This window comes from Aethalodelphis obliquidens, unplaced genomic scaffold (genome assembly GCF_003676395.1).
Source record: "Aethalodelphis obliquidens isolate GAN/ISIS:26980383/991018 unplaced genomic scaffold, ASM367639v1 scaffold115, whole genome shotgun sequence".
Classification (NCBI taxonomy): Eukaryota; Metazoa; Chordata; class Mammalia; order Artiodactyla; family Delphinidae; genus Aethalodelphis; species Aethalodelphis obliquidens.
The window spans coordinates 640,743-662,021 of record NW_020838059.1 but is presented as its reverse complement, the minus strand read 5'-3'; the positions used below and the strand labels follow the sequence as shown (position 1 = coordinate 662,021).

The following is a 21,279-nucleotide window of genomic DNA, read 5'->3' as shown; positions in this document are numbered from 1 at the left end:
CTATTTTGGTACTCAGCTCTTTCACAAAGTATTGGGTTCAGTTTTGAGAGAGCAGGGGTACTGAGAAAGAGAACAAGTCCAAATTTGGGGTGTTTGGCTTAGGGAAAAGACATGAGAATCAGGCTCCTATGAAATAGGGATTGGCATGTTTTGCAATAAACTAAGTGTAAGTTCCAGTTACAACAAGGTAGATTTTAACTTAGTATGAGGAAAACCTTCTCAACAAATAGGGATGTCTGAAAACAAATGTATCTCTCTTATGAAAAGGAAAGGTCTCTGTCATGGGCTTCAGGGTCATGGAGGTGATTTTTTTTCCACAGCTGGGAAAAATGAGGTTTCCTCAGGGTTTTGTCCCTTATTGGGGTTATACCCTATTACATGAGGAAAAGCCCAGACTATAAAAGAAATGAATAGCCCACAGCCTATCAAAATAATTGACAGCTGTGACAAGCGTAAGTAATCGTAATTCCTATTTTTTAACCTATCACGCTATAGTGTCATGCAAATAGTTTCCTACCTCCTATCTTTTCGTGGTTCAGTAGGACTAACTTTTCCCCCAAATTTACTTACTAGGGCAACTCAATAGCCAGGCCTCTTCTCCAACCATGTAGAAATTCCCCCCCAGCCTTGGCTGGCTGCTGACTTGAAATCATTAACCTTTGGGAAATTAGAACCTATTTTCCACCCCATCCTCCAAGTCCTCTGTTTGTGAAAGGCATTAAGGATGTTACCAGCAAAGTGACCATCTAGGTGGCTCACGGGGCAGAAAGGCAACTTTCTGCCTTTTTACGATATTAAGGTTAGTTAGGCTATAAAAACCACTCCAAAATAATTTACTGTTTAAGTTGTATAATTTACTCTTTCTTTAAAAATGGGAGAAAAAGCACAGTAAGTTAAAATCATTAGGAAAGATTTTAAATAGTTATTTTTAGAAAATTTTAGTGAACTAGAATAAATAGGTTCTCTCTTTTCCAGCTTATAACCTGGGCAATTCATTTTAAGGTCCCCTCATGACCATCCAAGATCATGGTTCCAGGATATTAGACAAATTGAGGGATATAAGAATCATTTATCCCCAAACAGTCGACGAGTCCTGGCCTGTTCTTACCATGGCAGTGGCAGCTGAATGGTTCATCTGGTGATGAGCTGCCTTGAGTCTGGCTTGCAAGTGCGCAGGAGGATGAAAGTACTTGCATTTCTCCCGGGAGCATCGACCTTTGATATAATCCATGCAGATGGTCACGGTATTATCACTTGCCTCAATCATGGAAACATCCGTAGGGTGAGCATAGCGGCAATCGTTCTCACCACGGGTACAATTTCCACGCTGAAATTCACGGCAAACCTTAAAGAAAAAAAAAATCACATTGATGCTTGGAAGGTGATTAGCTTTTATTTATTTTGCCAGTGAATGTATAAGAGCAACAGTATACATTCTTTTGTCATCTATTTAGGAAAAATTCTAAAAGCTGAAGGATAATGTCGAGCCATATTCACTATGAGATGTAAACCTAAACAAAATTTCTATTCCGAGGAAGAAAAACTCCAATCTTCCCAAAGGAAAAGTTTGTCTGCTTTCCTTACATTGAAATGCAAGTATTGTTGAAAACCAGTTTTTAATCCTCCACTTGATACACAGCCTAAAGTGTAATTAGCTAAGTTTGCAAGAGGGGGTTATTTTGTTAAGCTCCAAGATGTGTCTTTATTACACAGCAATGTGCTTTCTTTTTTTTTTAAAATTAATTTATTTATTTTTGGCTGCATTGGGTCTTCGTTGCTGCGCGGGGGCTTTCTCTAGTTGTGGCTAGCGGGGACTACTCCTCATTGCGGTGCGTGGGCTTCTCATTGCGGTGGCTTCTCTTGTTACGGAGCACGGGCTCTAGGTGCGCGGGCTTCAGTAGTTGTGGCACACAGGCTCAGTAGTTGTGGCTCGCGGGCTCTAGAGTGCAGGCTCAGTAGCTGTGGTGCACAGGCTTAGTTGCTCCGCAGCACGTGGGATCTTCCTGGACCAGGGCTCGAACCGTGTCCCCTGCATTGGCAGGCAGATTCTTAACCACTGCGCCACCAGGGAAGTCTGGCAATGTGCTTTTTACAAGCAGACTTGTGGACCATGACTAAAGGACATGCACAGATTCCAGTTCAATACATGGCAAGGCATTTAAGGAGCTGCCAATGGAGCTGACTTTTTGATTATTCTAGCAAGTAGAGACTCATCAACGAATACAGTAATCCCACTCTGCAAAGCTGGAGCCTGGCTGAAAGGAGCATTCCCACCAGACTTTCTGTGCCATAGCAAAGGAGATGCACAGTCTGCAGCTGGGTACACTAAGACATTGTTTGACCTACTATACAACCGTGCACTTCATAACAGGGTAAAATTGCAGTAATAAAATGTCTAACATTTCTCTGAAGTTATATTCCATAAGCTTAAAATTCAGATGTACTTATTTAAAGCATTGAAAACATTGGGCTCTAAGAATGTTTATGCATAAGGTTAATATCTACCCCATAGGGATTTATATATTTCTACACAAATACCTCCAGTTTATCTGAACGCATCGGTTTTGGACCAGGAGCTCCTGGCAGTGGGAGAGGCGGGTTTCCAGAAATCAGCACAGGTGCATTTGGTAAAAGTTCGGCAGGGACCAGGCCCATCCCAGGATGAGGTAAGTAGGGATTGAAAGCCATGGCAGGATTAGCTGCCAGGGATGGAGTCACAGGAAAAGAAGTCTGTATGATTAAAAGAGAAAAAAAGGTGTTAGAGGTCAATAGAATATTCCTATTATTACACAAGGAAGCATTCTTTCAAAAAGCTCAAGTCATATCAAAAGTTACCATTGTATTTTCTGCTTTATTTTTAGTCTCATACTAATTCCCATAAAGGAGGAGTTCCTTTTAAAACCACAAATCTCTTTGAGTAACAAATTTATTGGTAACCTGATAAGCCAAGCCACATAATTTTAACAGTCATAAGTAAATTAAATCCCACTGATGGAGTCTGTTCCAAATGTGTTTTCTCTAGCACTTCCATTTTTACCTAAAAACCATGTCACCAACGATATCAAATACGTGGGCAATCTGCCTTATCTCCTCACACAAGCATGGCCTTTGCACACAGACTTCAGGTTCTCCCCCTTCATCCCACCCTCTTCCTTCCCTTCCCCTTCCTCGCAGTACTGCTTGGCTCCAAAGCTGCTGGTCCTACCATGGTTCCCAACTGCCCTACCAAACACTTGCTTCTTGGCCCACTATCAATTAAGGAAGAAAGCAAGAAGGCAGGAAGAAAGGGGTAGATTTTGAAAAGTGAGAGCTGTAAGAGCTTCTTGCTGTCTATCTAAAATGAAATTAGTACGGTCATTTTTTTTAGAGGTCTTATTTTACAAATGAATCTGACTTGCCTAGCCTTGTCTTTATCTGAGGGATCAGATGATGTGCACAGTTTAAAAGGGGTCCTGAACATGCTACGAGAATCCCTATTAGGCAGGAAGAGATAACAGGATTATAAGGTACATACACTAGAGTATAACTTGTAAAGAAAAGTCTTGGAAATGCAAAGGAATCTTACTGGCTTTTCTATTTTTTTTATTAACAGGTTATCTTATTTGACTCAAATCTTATTGTAAACATCACAAAAAATGTTAATCTCCATAAATACTCAACCTTTATGGAGACAACAAAAAACTAATTTAGGCTAATTGAAAATAAATTCTGAACTGACAAATACATATAATGTATGGTAACACAGCATAGTTATAAACACTTCACTCTAGATGATACACAGTTTTGTTATTAATTCCCACTTAATCTAAATGGAAATTATTGAAAACTTTTAGTCAAATGTTTGGTTTTTCTTTTTTTTTTGACATCTTTATTGGAGTATAATTGCTTTACATTGTTGTGTTAGTTTCTGCTGTATAACAAAGTGAATCAGCTGTACATATACATATATCCCCATATCTCCTCCCTCTTGCGTCTCCCTCCCACCCTCCCTATCCCACCCCTCTAGGTAGTCCTGATCTCAAAGAGTTTCATATATATACTGCCTTTATTATCTGTAACCACATAATTTATCACTTTACTGTGCTGTTTTCCAGTTTGTTCCGTATGTGGGTGTCTTTTCTTCTCAATGTGGTCATAATTTCTTTGACAGTTCTCTTGTCTCCCCTATAGTACCCAATATATAGTGAATGACTGATATAATCAATGACATAATTTAAAAATAATGTAAGCATTTTAATGAATGAATAACAAGTCATGGTTAAATATAGTGCATTTCTAATAGTGACTTTATAAGGTAGGTAGCGCATTGTCATGCAAATGGTGATGTCTCATGTATTACTAATAGCATTGTTCTTTCTTGCTTTCTTTTTATTTCTTTCACTAAAACAATAATCTGTTGCACTGCCAAGCTATGCCCACACCTTCTGCTAAATCACATTAATAGGAACAGCTCTAAATGCAGGTAGAATAGAAGTCTATTGAGTATGAAGTGGGGGGCGATCTATATTCATGGTGCCACTCCCTAGTCGGACTTGCAACTTTCAATAGCACAGCCTTCTCCGTGAAACCCCTGTTATAAACAACATTCAGCTTGGAAGGAAGGACTTCCCCATTAGCACTCTACCTTACATGAGTTTATCATTAGCTAACTGGCAAATTTGGAAGGGCAGAAAGAGCATGCCCCCTCCTCCCCAAACTGGCAAGACTCACCAGGGTTAAGCAGAGAAGGCATGGTGGCCAAGAGCTTTAAGAGGAAAGGAGTGACGTCAGGTGGCAGAAAAGATGATGGGGCAGTCAGGGAGGTGCTTTAAGGTTTGAGGACAAAAGCCAAGGGCTGACCCAGCCTAACTAGCGCTGTGATGTAACAGGGAATAGGGACATGTCACACTTCTCATGGAATGAAAACTATTGAATTAAAAGGAAAACTTGCAGGTGAGTGAATTTTCCAGATTAAAAAATCATTAATCACTAATAAATAACCGATCAATTAATAATATTTAAGAATAATGTACATGTAAGCAATGCTTCCTATTTATAATAGCTCTGAACTTCTGTATTTTTTCCTTCCTTTTTTTGGGGAAATTTCCTGGTTAACTTCTGCTTTCTTTAGAATATGTTTTAACCCTCTCACATTTGTTATATGTTCCAATTATATGAAAACAAGCTGAAAATGAAAAGTCTATATAAATAGTACAAGGGACTTGCTGAAAAAGTTTAGGGTTTGTAAGGTTATACTGTGCCATGTTTAGGTTTTGAAGTTAGTATTGTAGATTTTATAACCATTTTCCTCCTTGGTATAAACTTCATTCTATAACTCTGTTTATTGAGAAGCAGTTTTTTTTTATTCCCAACCCTCGGGCACAGGGAGGAACTCCTGAGTTTCTTATTTATTTTCAAATGGACATTTCTGTTTCTCACCACCACCTCTGCCCCAGGGTAACCACTCCATTTTCATGAATTTGAACATTCAAGGGCTTAGCTTTAGTTAACAGCCACCTGTTATATCAGGCAGCCTGCAAGTTCACACATTCAATTTTAATAAGCGACTTTAATCCTTCCTATACCTGTATTGCAGCCTTTGATGTCAGTTGAGCTAACATGAACCAATTAGTGGGGTAATCTTAATATTAAAGAAAAAGGTTCCTAACGGGTTGAATCTGATTTCTATTTACAACCTGAATGGTCTGGGCACTTAAATATGTTTCAGATATTCACTCAAACCTAAATTATTTCCTAAATATTTGAAAATATGAGAAAACTTTCCCTCCTAGAACAGGGGGTATGGATTTTCATCTTTCTCTGAGACTTATAAAACCAACAAGAATGATGGCGACAACTGACTATATGAATAAAACGATCACCTAGACAATTATTTACCCTCAATGTCTCTTGCAGTATTAGCTGCTAGGGTAGGAATTCCCGCGAGCTACCAGTTACTTGCACAGTACCTAGGAACTATCAGGGCCTTAGGAAATGCCTTCTAAAATTTGGTGAATTGCCTCTAGAACAGAGGCACCTAATCTTTTTCGAGTCCTGAACTTCTCTGAGAGTCTGATGAGAGCTGTAGACCCTGTCCACGGAAAAATTCATATGTGCATAAACTGCATGTGATCTCAAGAAGTTCAAGGACCTCATGAAACTCACCCCTGGTGTGGGGTTATGGACGACTTACTGTTTAAGAGCTTGTGTTCTAGGGTAACAGTTGGCAAACCACAGCTCCTGAACCAAACCCAGCCTGCCCTGTTTTTGTATGGCCAGAATGGTAAGAGTGGTTTCTACATTTTTATTTTTTTTTTAATTTTATTTGAATTATAGTTGATATACAATGTTGTGTTAGTTTCTGGTGTACAGCAAAGTGATTCAGTATATATATATATATACACACACACACACATATATACTACTTTTTCATATTCTTTTCCATTATGGTTTATTATAGGATATTAAATATAGTTCCCTGTGCTATACAGTAGGACCTTGTTGTTTATGCATTCTATACGTATTAGTTTGCATCTGCTAGTCCCAAACTCCCAATTCAACCCCCCCCACCCCTCCCCCCTGGCAACCACAAGTCTGTTCTCTATGTCTGTGAGTCTGTCTCTGTTTTGTAGATAAGTTCATTTGTGTCACATTTTAGATTCCACATATAAGTGATATCATATGGTATTTGTCTTTCTCTTTCTGACTTACTTTACTTAGTATGATAATCTCTAGGTCCATCCATGTTGCTGCAAATGGCATTAATTCATTCTCTTTTATGGCTGAGTAATATTCCATTGTATACATATACCACATCTTCTTTATCCATTCATCCATTGATGGACATTTAGATTGTTTCCATGTCTTGGCTATTGTAAATAATGCTGCTATGAACATAGGGGTGCATGTATCTTTCCAAATTATAGTTTTGTCTGGATATATGCCCAGGAGTGGGATTGATGGATCATATAGCAACTCTATTTTGTAGTTTTTTGAGGAACCTCCATACTGTTCTCCATAGCGGTTGTACCAATTTACATTCCCACCAACAGTGTAGGAGGGTTCCCTTTTTTTCCACACCCTCTCCAGCATTTGTTATTCTCTACCTTTTTAAATGGTTGAAAAAAAGTACAAGATAAGTAATATTTCATAACACATGAAAATTATATGCAATTCGTGTTTCAGTGTCCATAAATAAATTCCACTGCACTCACTCGTAGACCTATATAACAAAAAGTGTGGATATCTGTTTTCTCTCTTGTTACAGAAGTACCTACATAATATCCTCAACTTTGTTTCTTTCCCACAAATCCTCAAATACTTTTATTAGTCATTTAGAGAAAATTTTGCTGACCCTCATTCTAAAGGTTCCAAAAAATAAAGCACTCCATCAATTTCTGAAGTAAAGGACTAATTATATAAAAATCTATTGGTGTGAATTTAATACTTGTAGCAAGATTCCATAAGCTGAAGAAGTTAAACTTTAGAAACAGATACTAAAGTATTCACTAAAATGTTCTTTTACATAGTTAGTAAAATTCATGTTCTTAACTATTTGTTTATAAAACAATAACTACTCAGTGACTAAGAATGGGGAGATAGATGGACTCCTGTAAAGGTAAAATTTTAGGAGCCACCACATTTTGGCCTTAAAGGATTCTGAAGCACCTCTGAATAATAATACAGCTCAGTGTAAAATGATGCCTCAAATAAATATGTCTAGTTCACATATACATCTTAGTAACACGGATTTATTACTTAAAATGAGTTATTCCTCAAGCTAGTATAAAGAAAAAAATTAAATGTTATGCTAAATCCATCTCTGTATCTCCCCACAGCCTAGATCTATTTGTAGTTACTTGAATAATATCCAAGGTCAGTTACAATTATTGTTGGATGAATGCAAGACACTTAAGTCACTTAGGCTGATCCTGGCCTGAAGTCAACATCATAATTGAGGTCTCCTCTCTCTAAACTCCTGTCTAAAGGTGGACGACTAAACATTTTCTTTTATAGGATGGTAAACATTTGGTAACAATTTGTTGACTTGATTTTAATACCAGAAAAATAGCACTCTTAACTTTATCACTCATAAGACCTTAATTTTATTACTCATTTACAAGCATTTATACAGTACAAAAGGAAGCCCCTTTCCCCAGTCACCATGCATATTTCTATCCTTAGATAATCCCAAAGCACAATGAAATGTATCATTTTTGTTTCCATCAGACTTTACTAGCTGTTGACGAGGAGCACAACTGAATCGTTTTTGTTTCACAGTTTTTGCTTGGTCATCTCCACATTCTCTGAGCGTTGTTCCAGGGGGACTGAAGTGGCCAAAAGGCACACTGCAGGAGGCCCACATAACCTCCAGACTAGTTAATTGGTCCCTCAATAATTGAGAGTGAACTTTATAAACAGATGCAAGCCGATAGTGGTGTTTATGTACTAATCACACTTGTTAATGAATAAGTCACTGTGGCCCAAGAGAGAGTGAAGAAAAACAAATACATTCAAGGGTCAAAGTGAATAGTTATCTTCACCTAGACCTGGCTTTTCTGACCTTATTAATCATGGAAGTCTCCAAATAAGGGGAAGCATTGAAGGAAGACAGGTAGGGGAAGGGTCGGTAGATTATTGTGCGTATAAAAGGTGTAAAGTATCACAAGAAAGAGGGAACAAGTCATGGTTTGGATCTGCCTGTAGGTGGTGGGAGAAGCTGCAGAGCAGGTCAGGAATTATAATCCACAGCTGATTCCTAGAGGTAAGGATCTGGCAGAAGGGTAAATGACTTCTTCCTCAGATGGGTGAGGGGATTTTAACTTTGCTCCTGAGACGTGAACAAGAACTGCCCTAAAGGTTATTTGTTGGTGAATCACTATGTAATAACAGTGACAATTCAATTAACTTTAGTATACCACTAGGAAAGAAAAAGTATTTTAAAAATCAAGTGGTTACCCAATTTTAACAACGGGTATGAAAAAAGGAAGGGTTTGGGGGGAGGGGGAAATGGCAAGAGCTGAGAAAAGCAAAGAACCCACAGGAAGCCTGGAGACTAGAGACATCTCAGTGCAAATCCAGGATAAATGGATGCAAAGGGTTATAATTATCAGAGGTTCAACAAAGCACCACCACCACCGCCACCAAAACAACAACACAAACTAAAACGAAACCTTGCATGGCTAATATAAAAATACTCTACGGAGGAAAAAAGAAAGCCCAAAGCTATAAAAATACGGAGGATCAGGTACAAAGCAGAAACGATGGGGATCACGAAAACATTAATCCACCATTTCACTACTGTTAGATCATATATTTCTAGAGGGTAGAGACTGTTTCTAATTCACCTTTTAATCCATCTCTTACTCTTATAAATGCCTGGCACAGAGTAGATGCTCAAGAAATATTTAGTGAATTGAGTCAAAAGGGATTCCTAAGCCATTGATTACTTTTAGGTTTACCAGTTAGAAAAATCCAAATCAAAAATCACCAAACAAAAGAAACACTCAGGGATCGAAAGTTAGTGGCAGAGAGATTGAAAAATCCATCAGTTTTGGTCTCTATCTCGGAAAACTTTAAGCAGAAGACCACTCCCAAACGGTCTTTTGAAATGCTAAACAGTATTAGAAGCACAGGGTACTGTATAACACATACACATGCATGTGCACATGCACGTACGCACACCCACACATATGTATGCGTGGCAGTTTTTAATTGGAGTGGCTAAATCATCAGTATCAAAAGGTATCCAATAAAGAGTCTGGAAAAAAAAACGGTTTAGTGATACTACAGACTGAAATATGCAACTTCTTATTACAAAATGTGTGGTCCCAGGGGACGATTGAATTGCTAATGTTTCTGATATCCACAGAATGGTTTAAGAGGGGAGACTAGGTGAAGAAGGTTTTCAAATAATATTTAGTACATCTATAAAGATTATTATGGCAGATTAGGATTATTTGGGGGAAAGATTATTATCAGGTGGGGAGGGCAACCACATTTTTTCACACTAGGTCTCCTGATGGCCCTCTCAGTGACAAACCACTGAACTCTACTGATCTGAGCAAGAGGATGGTGATAAGAAAAAAAATATCATCCTCTCTAGGTGAGATTGCCAAGCATTGGCTTTGTTTCTCGTTGCTGTTGTGATTTTTTATCCTCCGTCAGGGAAAACGATTTTCACAGATCCTCCCAACTTCCTTGCCTTCACCTCACTGGTGATGAACGGCAAGCCATGCTGAGGTAGCTGCTGGAGCTTAGACTGTGACCGCAAGCAGGAAAGCTAACGGGCCCACATGGTCTCATTAGCACCAGCCTCTCACCAACCGACCTAACCAGATCCAGAGGAGGACACAAAATGGGCTGAGAGGAGATTACATTTTAATTTATCTCCTGGGAATATATGAGGGAGGATAAAGGGAGAGTGTTGAGATTCCTCACTATCAAAGAAACTGCGCACTGTAAAGATATCATGTACAAATGTCCTCTGTTTGACAGCAAAAGTACAGCATTTTCATTTCACTTTTTAAAAAAACAGATTTCACATTGTCTATTAAGCCGAGTGGGGCAAGGCAGCAAACCTCCAGCTGGTGTGATTTATTTTGCTTTACTCTAAAAGGAGCTTTAAGCTGTGTGACATGCACAGCCTCGGGAAAGGACCTGAATAACTACTCTACTTTGGACAAGTAACTGCAATCAGGAGTGAATCCAGGATCTGTGGGGCCCCAAGTTTAGGCCTTCAGAACAAAGGATACACAAATATTTTTGGCAAATTTTACAAACACACTGTAAACACATTGCTACGCCTCCTCCCGGGGCCCTGGCATGACACCACGCTAATGAGGGGCCCTGAGCCTTCACTAACCTCAAGGTAAGCCTACACCTGGGAACAATTTGTGGAACAAATACATAATATTAGGTCTCAGTTGCTACATCTAAAAGTAAAATCTTTTCTAATTTTTTAGAAAACTTAGTAAAATCTTGATAAAACTTTGGGCTTTTAGCATGGTATCACTCCAAACACTCCTGTGATATGATCTGCTCAACCTCGGTCAATGTGGAATTTCACATGATAATGACAGTCATAATTATATTAAGAGCATATTAATCTTTTTTTTTTTTTTTTTTTTTGCGGTACGCGGGCCGCTCACCGTTGTGGCCTCTCCCGTTCTGGAGCACAGGCTCTGACCGCGCAGGCCCAGCGGCCACGGCTCACGGGCCCAGCCGCTCCGCGGCACGTGGGATCCTCCCAGGCCGGGGCCCGAACCCGCGTCCCCTGCATCGGCAGGCGGACTCTCAACCACTGCGCCACCAGGGAAGCCCCAAGCATATTAATCTTATAATTACATAATGCCCGTCGTCCACTGACTTGAACATTTTGCAAAAATCACTTTACAAAACACCGAATGTCACCACATTGAGATGAAAGACGTAAAGGTTGTCATTCATCGTTTCATGAGTAGGTAAACTGAGAGACTCACTGAAGAATCTTCATTAAAATTCACTGTAATTTCTGTATTGTCCATGAGACTGGTAATCTGGAAAATGGATAGAATTTCCTTTTCCATTAAATCTACAAAATGTCTTGCTCACCTTTTTAATGATAATTTTTTAATAGAAGAGTCCTGACAACAGGGAGATAGCATATATACTTCAGTCAATCAAACTAATTTATGTGAGCTAGAAAAACTATAACTCCGGATGAATATGCAAAATGTAGAATGTATCTTGGTGAGGGAAGGATATTATCCTTTCATCTTTAACTACAAAATCATTTAATATTTTCAAAAGTTAAAAAGTAAATAAATATTTTGCAATTTTACTTCTATTCACTTAAATCTGTCCCGGTCCAAAGTTGCATAGAGTAATATAATATCTTAGAGGTCCTATTTAATTAAAGAAGAAAAACGTTCAAAACACGGGAGCCTAAAAATACTGAAATTATTCACTAATTAGTATATCTCCCTTCCTCTTATCTACTGCAACTTCCTATTTTTCCCCATTTGGTCCTGAAGTGTTACATCACCTTCATTCCTTACTATATTAATGTCAGACAGACATATAAGCTTGTTTCTGAGAAATATATTTGGTAAATAGAATTGTAAAAATGATGCAAAAAGGTGGGGAGGGTCCAGACAGACATGAGATGATTCTATCTGTGATAAACAAAAAGACTGAAGTCCCGTGTTTATAGCCTCTGTGGTTTGGAACACCATGACTTGGCCACAGGAATGCAAGTCATGAAAAGCATACAGCAGACCGGAGGACTTGGCACACCGTGATGGATGATCCAGTAATCTCTGTATGAATCATCAGGTGAATACACCCGACTGGGTCAAGTTTACCTGCGTGTAAAGAACTGGTTCTACGTGAATCATCACATTCAAACAGAGAAGCAAAAGGAATTTACTAGATATAGACAGGTCTAGATTATACAAAATGTCTGAGCCAAAAATATTTTTAATAGCCTTCTAACATCATATCCACCTTTTACATGCATATATTACATCCAGCAGTGAGAATCCTTCCTTGGAAATTTCTTTCTGTAATGAAGATTCCAAGTTGTGAAAAGACCTGAAATTTTGAAACATTAGCTTTGCTTGAGAGTTGGAATCCAATGTGTCTGCTTGCCCTAAAATTCTTCTCCAGTGCTCGTGTCTGCCTCTTAATTATGCCAACGGGAGTTCTTAATTGTACAATTTTTTGCTGTGAACATCAGCAACTATCTCTCTTAAACTGCACTGAAAAATACTAGGGAGTCACACCCTTTGCCTCACTTGCTAAACTTCCTCAATAAAGCTAACAAGAGCTTTCTGAGGTGGAATTTTATACGTGCAAATGTCAATTTAGACCTGTTAGATACAGTGAACAAACTTGCCTGCTACAGCAAGCATTCTACCCGAATTGACTAGGTGTGGCTTTTATTCATTGCTCAGTCACACTGAACAGAATCTGTTCTCTAGCTACATTTAGGTTGACGTTCCCTTTATCTGGGGGCTTATAATAAGCAAAACAGACTCAATTTTCCAAAAGCAGATGTGCTCTTCTGTTATCCTAGAAACAGATCAAAGTGTGCTTTGTGGGAAGACCTGAGGTTCAAGGCAGTGATACCAAATGGGTCTTAATATGCAGCCAGACAAACAGCAGGACTGGAAATTTAAACAAAAGCTTGAATATTTTAGAGAAAAGAATCAGATGATCAGGGCGGGAGGGGGGTGCGGTTAGAAGGGATAGAGAGTTGTTTGGGGAAGAGTAGGTACCAAGGAAATGAAGTAAAATTATACATTGCTTCCATAGTAAAATCAAGATCCATAATAAAGAACAGTTCTTTCAAGTCAGACTGGTAAATGTCACTTAAAATTGCTCACACTAGCTCAATTACAACATGCCCACAAGGCAGCTTTCTAGACCACAAGAGAAGATCATATCAAACATCTCGAGGTTAGCTTTTTGTACACAGAGTAACTACAGAAATCAATCTTTTATCAGTTTATCACATCACAACAGCTACTGTTAAATAATCTACAAGGTAGAAAAGCAATTTCCAATTGTTCCCTGGGGTCTTCTAAGCAATGTCTTGTGTCTTGTGATATGCTATAAAATAAATTGTATTCCTGTGAGTCATATCAGTCATATTCTGCAGCCTGAAATTGCCCTCATTGAAGAAAAAAGGGAAATGTATTCTGTTATAGAAAGCATGGAGGATCAAATTAGAAAGCACAAGAGGCTGAAAAACTCCATGAATCTCTCACTGGACTCTAAAAAGCCACTCCCTAATCAATAATGCATGAAGGGTTGAGACTTGGCATGGAGATACTTGACTGGAGGCTGAAGGGAAGATGAATAGTCTGCCTTCCGTCTTTACCCCTATTTTACCCCAGGCCCTTGCTCTATGATTCCCTGAAATAGGGTAGTTGACTGATGTCCCTTGACCTATGAAAAAATATATGCTCCAGCTGTATAGGAAATGCTGGGCTCAGGTGTGTGATAAAATCTGGCTCCTATTCTTTGCTCAGTCTGAAACTGGGACATCCCACAAGAGGCCAAGAGGAGTAATGGTGGGTTAAAGGCTCCCTCGCTTTATTCCCCATCTACTCACATTTTCTGGACTCACCAAGCATATTCATTTCTCTGTGGCTTTGTTCATACTATTCTCAATATCTAGAACACTTTCTCTTCCTTATCCCTTCAGGAGTAAGGACAAACTGAAATACTTCAGTGTTTGAAAGCTAAGGACAGAGTTTGAAGGAGTTCAACCATGTAAAGTATTACTAAAGATCAAAGGGGAACTCCAGGGAGCTCACTGGTGACCTTCTGGGAACGAATTTATCAATGTAATTAATCAGCACTGAATTCCAAGGCAAATGTTTTTGGCAAATGAATAGCGTAAAACATGAAATCTATTTATGCTACTTAAAATTTTCTAGACATTCTGGAAAGAGTATCATGGTACAGAATTTTAGTGACTTGTCAATGCCTCAAGCACCTGTTTTTTGCATTATCTATAAAGATGTACCAATTAAGGAGTACCCTATCTATACAGATGTCCTTGAATTCTGAGAAACAACTTTCTAATGAGATACACTTTGCTGAGAGCAGATTGACCTATTCCCACATTTTTGTTGCATCTAAATACTATATACATCTTTCAGTTTTCAGTGTGTTCATTATATAGTCACCAATGAAGTGGGTTACAAAAAAGAAAACATAAGCCTTTCAAATTAGTATCCGGATAATGGTTAAAAGGAAATAGGCCAGCTGGAATTAGAATGAGACACCATGGAACTAAATTTGAGACCTGGAAGAACTCAGTAGACAGGGACAGTTTTCAATTCCCCCTTAAAACTCTAAGACCAAACTACAACTTTATATTTTAAGGTATCAGGACAAGATGAATTCTCTGTAGGACAAAATTACTTTTTAGGTGATCCATTTAAACTCACTGATCCACACAAATACTAGACATTGGTCTAGAATGACGCCAAAATATTATTAATTTCAGCAAAGGGAAACTGTGGCTAGATTAAGTTAAAACCCCCATCAACTACCTGGCCAGTATTCCTCAAGACTGTCAAGGTCATGGGAAACAGGGAAAGACTGAGAAATGGTCACAGACCAGAGGAGAGAGGGGAGACAGGATTCAAATAAATGCACTGTGGTATCCTGGATTGGACACTGGAACAGAAAGGGTACACTAATGGAAAATCTGGTGAAGTCTGAATAAAGTCTGGAGTTCAGTTAATAGTAATGTGTAAATGTCAGTTCCTTAGTTTTGACAAATATACCATGGAAATATAAGATATTAACAGTGGGGGAAACCAGGTGAGGGGTAATATGGGAACTCTCTGTACTATGTTTGCAACTTTTCTTTAAATCTAAAATTATTTTAAAATAAAAAGTCTATTAAAAAGTCACAACAAAACTACCATCAAAGAGCAAGGAAATTTCTTTGAATTAATATCCTAAAATTAAAAGGGTTATATGTAATAATAATCAAACCTCTTCCTCCTCTTAAAATGTCCCTGCTCCTTTATTAATATTCTTCTATAAACTACATTCATGGTTCCTGCAACCCAGGTTTTAAATCCAACGCACCCGATTGCTCCCTTCATGTGCACAGCAGCTTTGTAGTGTCAATTACCTATCAGCCTGCATCCTCAATCCTTTGGTGACTAACTTCCCAAAGGCCCTGCAAGGTTATTCCAATGTAGATATATATCCTTAAAAAATAAAAGACATACATATGCAATTTTGAAAAAGCAGCACTGTGACTTACAAGTGATGGCATTTGACCATTTTGGAGCATAAACTGCATCTGCTGGGCAAACATGGCTGCAGCAGTCTTTTGTTGAATCAGATTGTTCCGTCCATTAATTTCCAGCTGCGTTTTTAAATGCGGTGGAGGGTGAAGGTACTTGCAGTTCTCTCTAGCACACCGACCCTGAAAATGAAGGATTAGATGAATTTACATTAATATTTCTAAAAATCTGGTGTGGCTAAGAAAATAAGAAAAGTTTATTAATCTCTTAGCATATGTGATGTACTTATGTATATGTCATAAGTACTTTACTTGAATGAATGCATTCAGTCTTCATACAAGGCCGCTAAGACTGATACTCTCATAATCTTCATCTTCCAGGTGAGGAAACTGAGACTGAGAGAAGCTTGCACAGCTAACATGTGACAAAACCAGAACTAAAACCCAGTTAGTCTAGTCTGATTCCAGAACTTATTCTCTTAGCCACTTTGCTCTGCTCTACTTTGATACGCATCAACTTATGTTTAAAATATAAAACATTAGGAATAGTGTATCATCATAACATTACAGATTTATATAAAAATTTCCCAACGTGAGACATCATGCATGTTAAATATGATTTAGGGTGTGGATCTACATATACAATCAGGAAAACGGAGGGAAAATGTTACATATATACACATAAATGTATCTTAAAACTTTTAGATCCATTATTCTGGACAATTTTGGCTCTCAAGTTTTTTCCTGAATCCATACAATGTGAGAAACATCCTGAAATCCACTGATATTTTGTTAATCAAAGAATAAATCTCTACCTTGGGGCTATGCTGTTCTGTAGATTCCGGAGGCACTGGCCCTGGATCACTTGGATAATTGAGACCAAAGTGTACTTGGGAGTGTCTGGTATTCGAATGTTTTATGGATGGTTTAAGCACTTCCAGACAGGATCATATGTCAGTCCTGTGGAACCAAACATGCGTTTGGTATTACCTAAATGCTGATATGGCTGATAATTATGGTGTTGACTATGTGGTAGCAAAGGATGTCACTGAACAGGTATTTATCACATTCTCAAATGTGACCTGTTGTGTTTGTTTAACTCTTGAGCACTGGGCAAAGCAGCTAATGATTCTCTCATTTGGATTACTAGGTCTGCCATAATCCTTTTAAGATAAGCACAACTGCAAGCCATTCTTTTTCCCACAGTTGCTAAGATCCTTCATAGTGCGTGAGCTTACTGGAGGGAGGGGTGGGAAAAAAAGGCAACTTTTTTTTGAACCCAAGAGCGCAAGTTGCTAGGCCACCCGAATTCCCAGGAGAAAGTCAGTTAGTTCATCAAGTGTTTTCAACACATGCTATGAATTTTCCCTATTTATGATGCCTTAACGGATTATGTAATCACTTCTCCATATTTAGTTATCTTGTTATCCAAGCATTCCTATAATTTCACTGAGAATCAAGGTGTGTCCTTCAAAATTTTAGAGAGTTACCTATAAAGCAAAAGCAGATGCACTGCAACTGCTCTTTTAAATATCAGATCAGTGGGACGAGGTGGCTCTTTTATTTTATCTCCCCTGGCAGGAAGCTGAGTATAACTTAAAACATAGCTTGAGAAGTCAAGGAAGCCACTATTGTTTTCCATCAGGCTTGTCCTGTTGTTTCTCAGTTTGATCAAATTTTTAATCAAATTATTTATAAAATCAAATAATACCCTAGTTTCAATGTGTTTTTATATTTCTCTGGAAATCCTGGAAAAGGAAGAATTTCTTGGTAGTAAGAGTTGAGGGTGGTATGAACCCAGTCTTCCTGAACTCATTAAGTAGCCTAGGAAACAGCTACATAATTTTAGTACATATAAGGACTATAAGGAAATCCTTATATGCGCTAAAAATTGCGGTAATGGAGGGTTCCCCCCAGTAATGTCCCCCCTAAGAGAAAACATAAGCTTCTTTTTTTTGTTTGTTTTTTGCGTTACGCGGGCCTCTCACTGTTGTGGCCTCTCCCGTTGCGGAGCTCAGGCTCCGGACACACAGGCTCAGCGGCCATGGCTCACGGGCCCAGCCGCTCCGCGGCACGTGGGATCTTCCCGGACCGGGGCACGAACCCGTGTCCCCTGCATCGGCAGGCGGACTCTCAACCACTGTGCCACCAGGGAAGCCCCATAAGCTTCTTTTTACACCTACTACAACCTGCATCAAAGCAAAGATAGTCACAAGGATTTTAGTTCCCAGATTCTCCACCCTCTACCCAGTATAACTGGGATTATCTGGTTCAGAATTAACAGCTCAGGGGAAGTAGTGACACTTGGTGGCTTCCAGGGCCAAGCATGGTAGTTTATACTTCCAGCGTTTCTCTTTTCCTCCCACACCCTAACATTAAAGATTTCCCCAAGGTACAGTCCTAAATCCTCTGCTCTCCTCCTTAATCTCTTTCCCCTGGAGAAATGAAGTGCTGGTAAAATTTCATCTCTCACTGCAATTGCTCAGATCTTAAATCTCTATCTCTACCTCTGACCCCTCTTCTGAATTTCAGGTCTTTTTTATCACTACCTGCAGCTGCATTTGGAAATCCTGCCCCCTAACCAGGTCTAAGCAACTTAGTCCTGACCTTCCTTCTCCTTAGACTATCTTTCCTCTTGCTGCCTACTAGCATTTAGGGCCATTGCTCCAATTCCCAGGCTTTGGGACAGTTGCATAGCAGCCCTGAAAAAAGAAACCAGGCACCTGCTGAGCAGGATTGCCTTAGGATCACAAACCCACCTTGATAGCTTTCCCAGACAAGTGGCAAACACAACCATAAACATTTAAACAGAACACAATTTGTAACCCACTCCCTGCGCCCCCAAAATTAGATGAGGACTCTCTCTTACATTCAGGAATTCCAAACAATAGATCAGTTAAAAAAAAAAAAGGAAAAGGAATACCTTAGGATTTTTGCCATTTGTTACAGTTTAGAATTTTAACGTCATTTACACTGAATGTCATCAGAGAGGAGAGGAGAATGGAAGGGAGTGAGAGAACATGGTGTATTTGGCACATTTCCTGCCAATCTACAGATAAAGAATTGCTACCTGCCTTTGTGCTGTTGTGTTACTGTCCTTTATATATAATAACTTTTCTTAAGCTTTTTCTTGGGAAACTAATGACATTTTTACAAATCAAAAATGGTACACAGAAATAGAAAAAAAATTACACTTTAAAAATTACATCAAGTTAGGCTATAAAACTAAAGTATGGAATATGAGGCAGCATAAGATTTTAAAAAACTTATTCATCTTAGTTATGAGATTTTACTTGATTTATAAAGCATTCTCTTTTGAATGACAGAATCCATCATTTAATTCTATAACAATGCAAATGCACAGAAACACTACCTTACCAGAGACTGCTTCTTATGTTAAAGAAAGCTTATAAAGAAAAAAAAAACAACCTGCATTTTCTCTCCAAACAATAGATGAGAACAAATAATTTAACATCAACGTTATCTGTGGAACACAATATTTCAAAAGAAAGCCAAGCCCCTCAAGTTTTTTCAAAACGACTTTAGGACTCAGGATAATATATTTATATGCACAACACTTGGTGATAACAAATCTCCCCTGTATTAATTCTTCAAGATGCCCAAACTTAATTACAGGCCAAAATACTTTCATTGGAGCTGAGGAGAGGGTGGCAAACTTTGCTCTTGACGTTTGCTAACATTTGCTTTTAGTCCTTGGAGGGGATTAAGGCTTTGGTAAGCAAGTATGAATGGGATGGGGTGGAGGCTGAGGAGGGATCTGCCCAGCACAGTATGTAATCACTTATTGGTTTTGTCCTTTGGAAAACCAGAGACTATGGAGTAGAAAGGTTCCAATGTTTTCCTGAGGCCAGCTAAGCACTCTTGAATGGGCCACAAGACTCCCTATCACATCAGGTCTATAACAGCCCAGAAACCATCTTGCGCTGAAAAAAAATCACCCATTGTGTTTCCCAAGCCAAGTCAATGTTGTCCAAGCCCTCCTTCTAGAGCCGCAGGTTCAGAGTTGCCATGTGCTCAGTGCAAAGTAGGACACCATGTCATAAACGACTCTAAATGTCGTACCTGTGAAAATTGCCATCCACTGGTAGAGCTGGCTCTATCCTAAAAACAGCAGCTAAGGCTGGTCAAGATGTGTAAACCTCTCTCCCTCCCCTCCACAGACACACAAAATTAAAGCATTGAAGAGATTAGAGTGCAAGCTCATTTAGGCTTGCCTCAATTTCACTCCTTTTCCATTTCCTTTGGCCTCATTGGGTTTTTCACTGTGATACGGAGTCAAGAAAATAGCAAGGTGATTCAATGGGAAAGTGATTCTCTGCTGAAATAAGCACTAGTATATCTATGAAGCTTCCCGCTCCCCTTTCCCATCTACTCTCTTTGAAAAAGCACCCGAAAAACAGCAGGGGAATAAATGACCAATGAAATTTCTGAAATACATCAAAAAGTTGATGACAGACAAAGGAAAAAGTTGCAGAGCATTCATAAAACCTCCCAAATTCAATCTATTTCCTTTTTCCTACCTTCAGGCTTTTCACAAATGAGCACAAAGAGTACTTGAGTGAAAGAGAAAAGTAGCATTGTAGAGATTCAAATCCCACCCAAGTCTTGGGAGTTATGAGAGTGAGAGTCTGTCAGAGACAAGACTTCCCGGGCACTTGGTGGTAGAAACCCCCTGTGAAGTGTACTTTTTTATGTTCATGAGAGAAAGCTCTACCATCCATCAGAATAAGAAAAGGACCCCAGGAAGCTGAAAATTACCCTTTGTCAATCACCAGTATATTAACAGGAACAGCTGTTTGCAGAATGACTTGCTTCTTCAAATACATTAGGAATTATGGGGGGAAAAAGCTCTCAAATACAGTGGTAACTGGATTACTTTTTCAAAGACATCTCACTGCTCTGCTAGACTATCAAGAGTTAAAAGTTAAATGTTAAATAAAGGCAATGAAGAGATGATTTGATTTCTATGAAAAAAGTTATTTCATTTTAATGATCATGTGTTAAATGAAAAACCCTCTTGATTATACTGCCCCACTGAAACGTACTTACATATGCATAGACATGGCTTCTCAGAGGAAGTAACAGTAATTTTAGAATTACAAATGATACGTAGTAGGTTGCCTGGTTCCTACAACCATCACGGACCTATTAAGGGCTAGGAACAATCTGAAATGGCTAAAAGTGAGGCAACATGAACATAAACTGAGTGTTAGCCAGATATCAGTATAGTAAAGGCAAACTTCCCACTTTCTTCCTCTTAGAGTTCTGTCTTTATAAAAATGGATATCCTCCAGTATTGTACCATCTATGAATATTGACATATACGCACAAAAAGCATCCTTAAAATCTTGCATACAACTTTTAATTTAAATTTGGGATGCAGACAAAAAATCCTTTTAAAAAAGTCTTTTTTTTTTTAACATCTTTATTGGGGTATAATTGCTTTACAATGGTGTGTTAGTTTCTGCTTTATAACAAAGTGAATCAGTTATACATATACATATGTTCCCATATCTCTTCCC

General features: G+C 38.7%; 1 protein-coding gene across 6 annotated transcripts in view; it reads right to left on the bottom strand.

Annotated features, from left to right (window-relative positions):
* MBNL3 (muscleblind like splicing regulator 3) overlaps nucleotides 1–21,279 on the bottom strand; it is a 127,960-nt gene that overhangs the window by 16,618 nt on the left and 90,063 nt on the right. For all 6 annotated transcript variants that reach the window (XR_003430968.1, XM_027097570.1, XM_027097572.1 and 3 more), the window contains exons 3-5: nucleotides 15,755–15,919; nucleotides 2,539–2,730; nucleotides 1,109–1,345 (exon numbers count right to left, since the gene is read on the bottom strand). Coding sequence is in view for 5 of the 6 variants with exons in the window: in XM_027097570.1 (XP_026953371.1) it covers nucleotides 1,109–1,345; nucleotides 2,539–2,730; nucleotides 15,755–15,919 (594 nt within the window). In the remaining variant the exon portion in view is untranslated. The remainder of the gene's footprint in view (nucleotides 1–1,108; nucleotides 1,346–2,538; nucleotides 2,731–15,754; nucleotides 15,920–21,279) is intronic.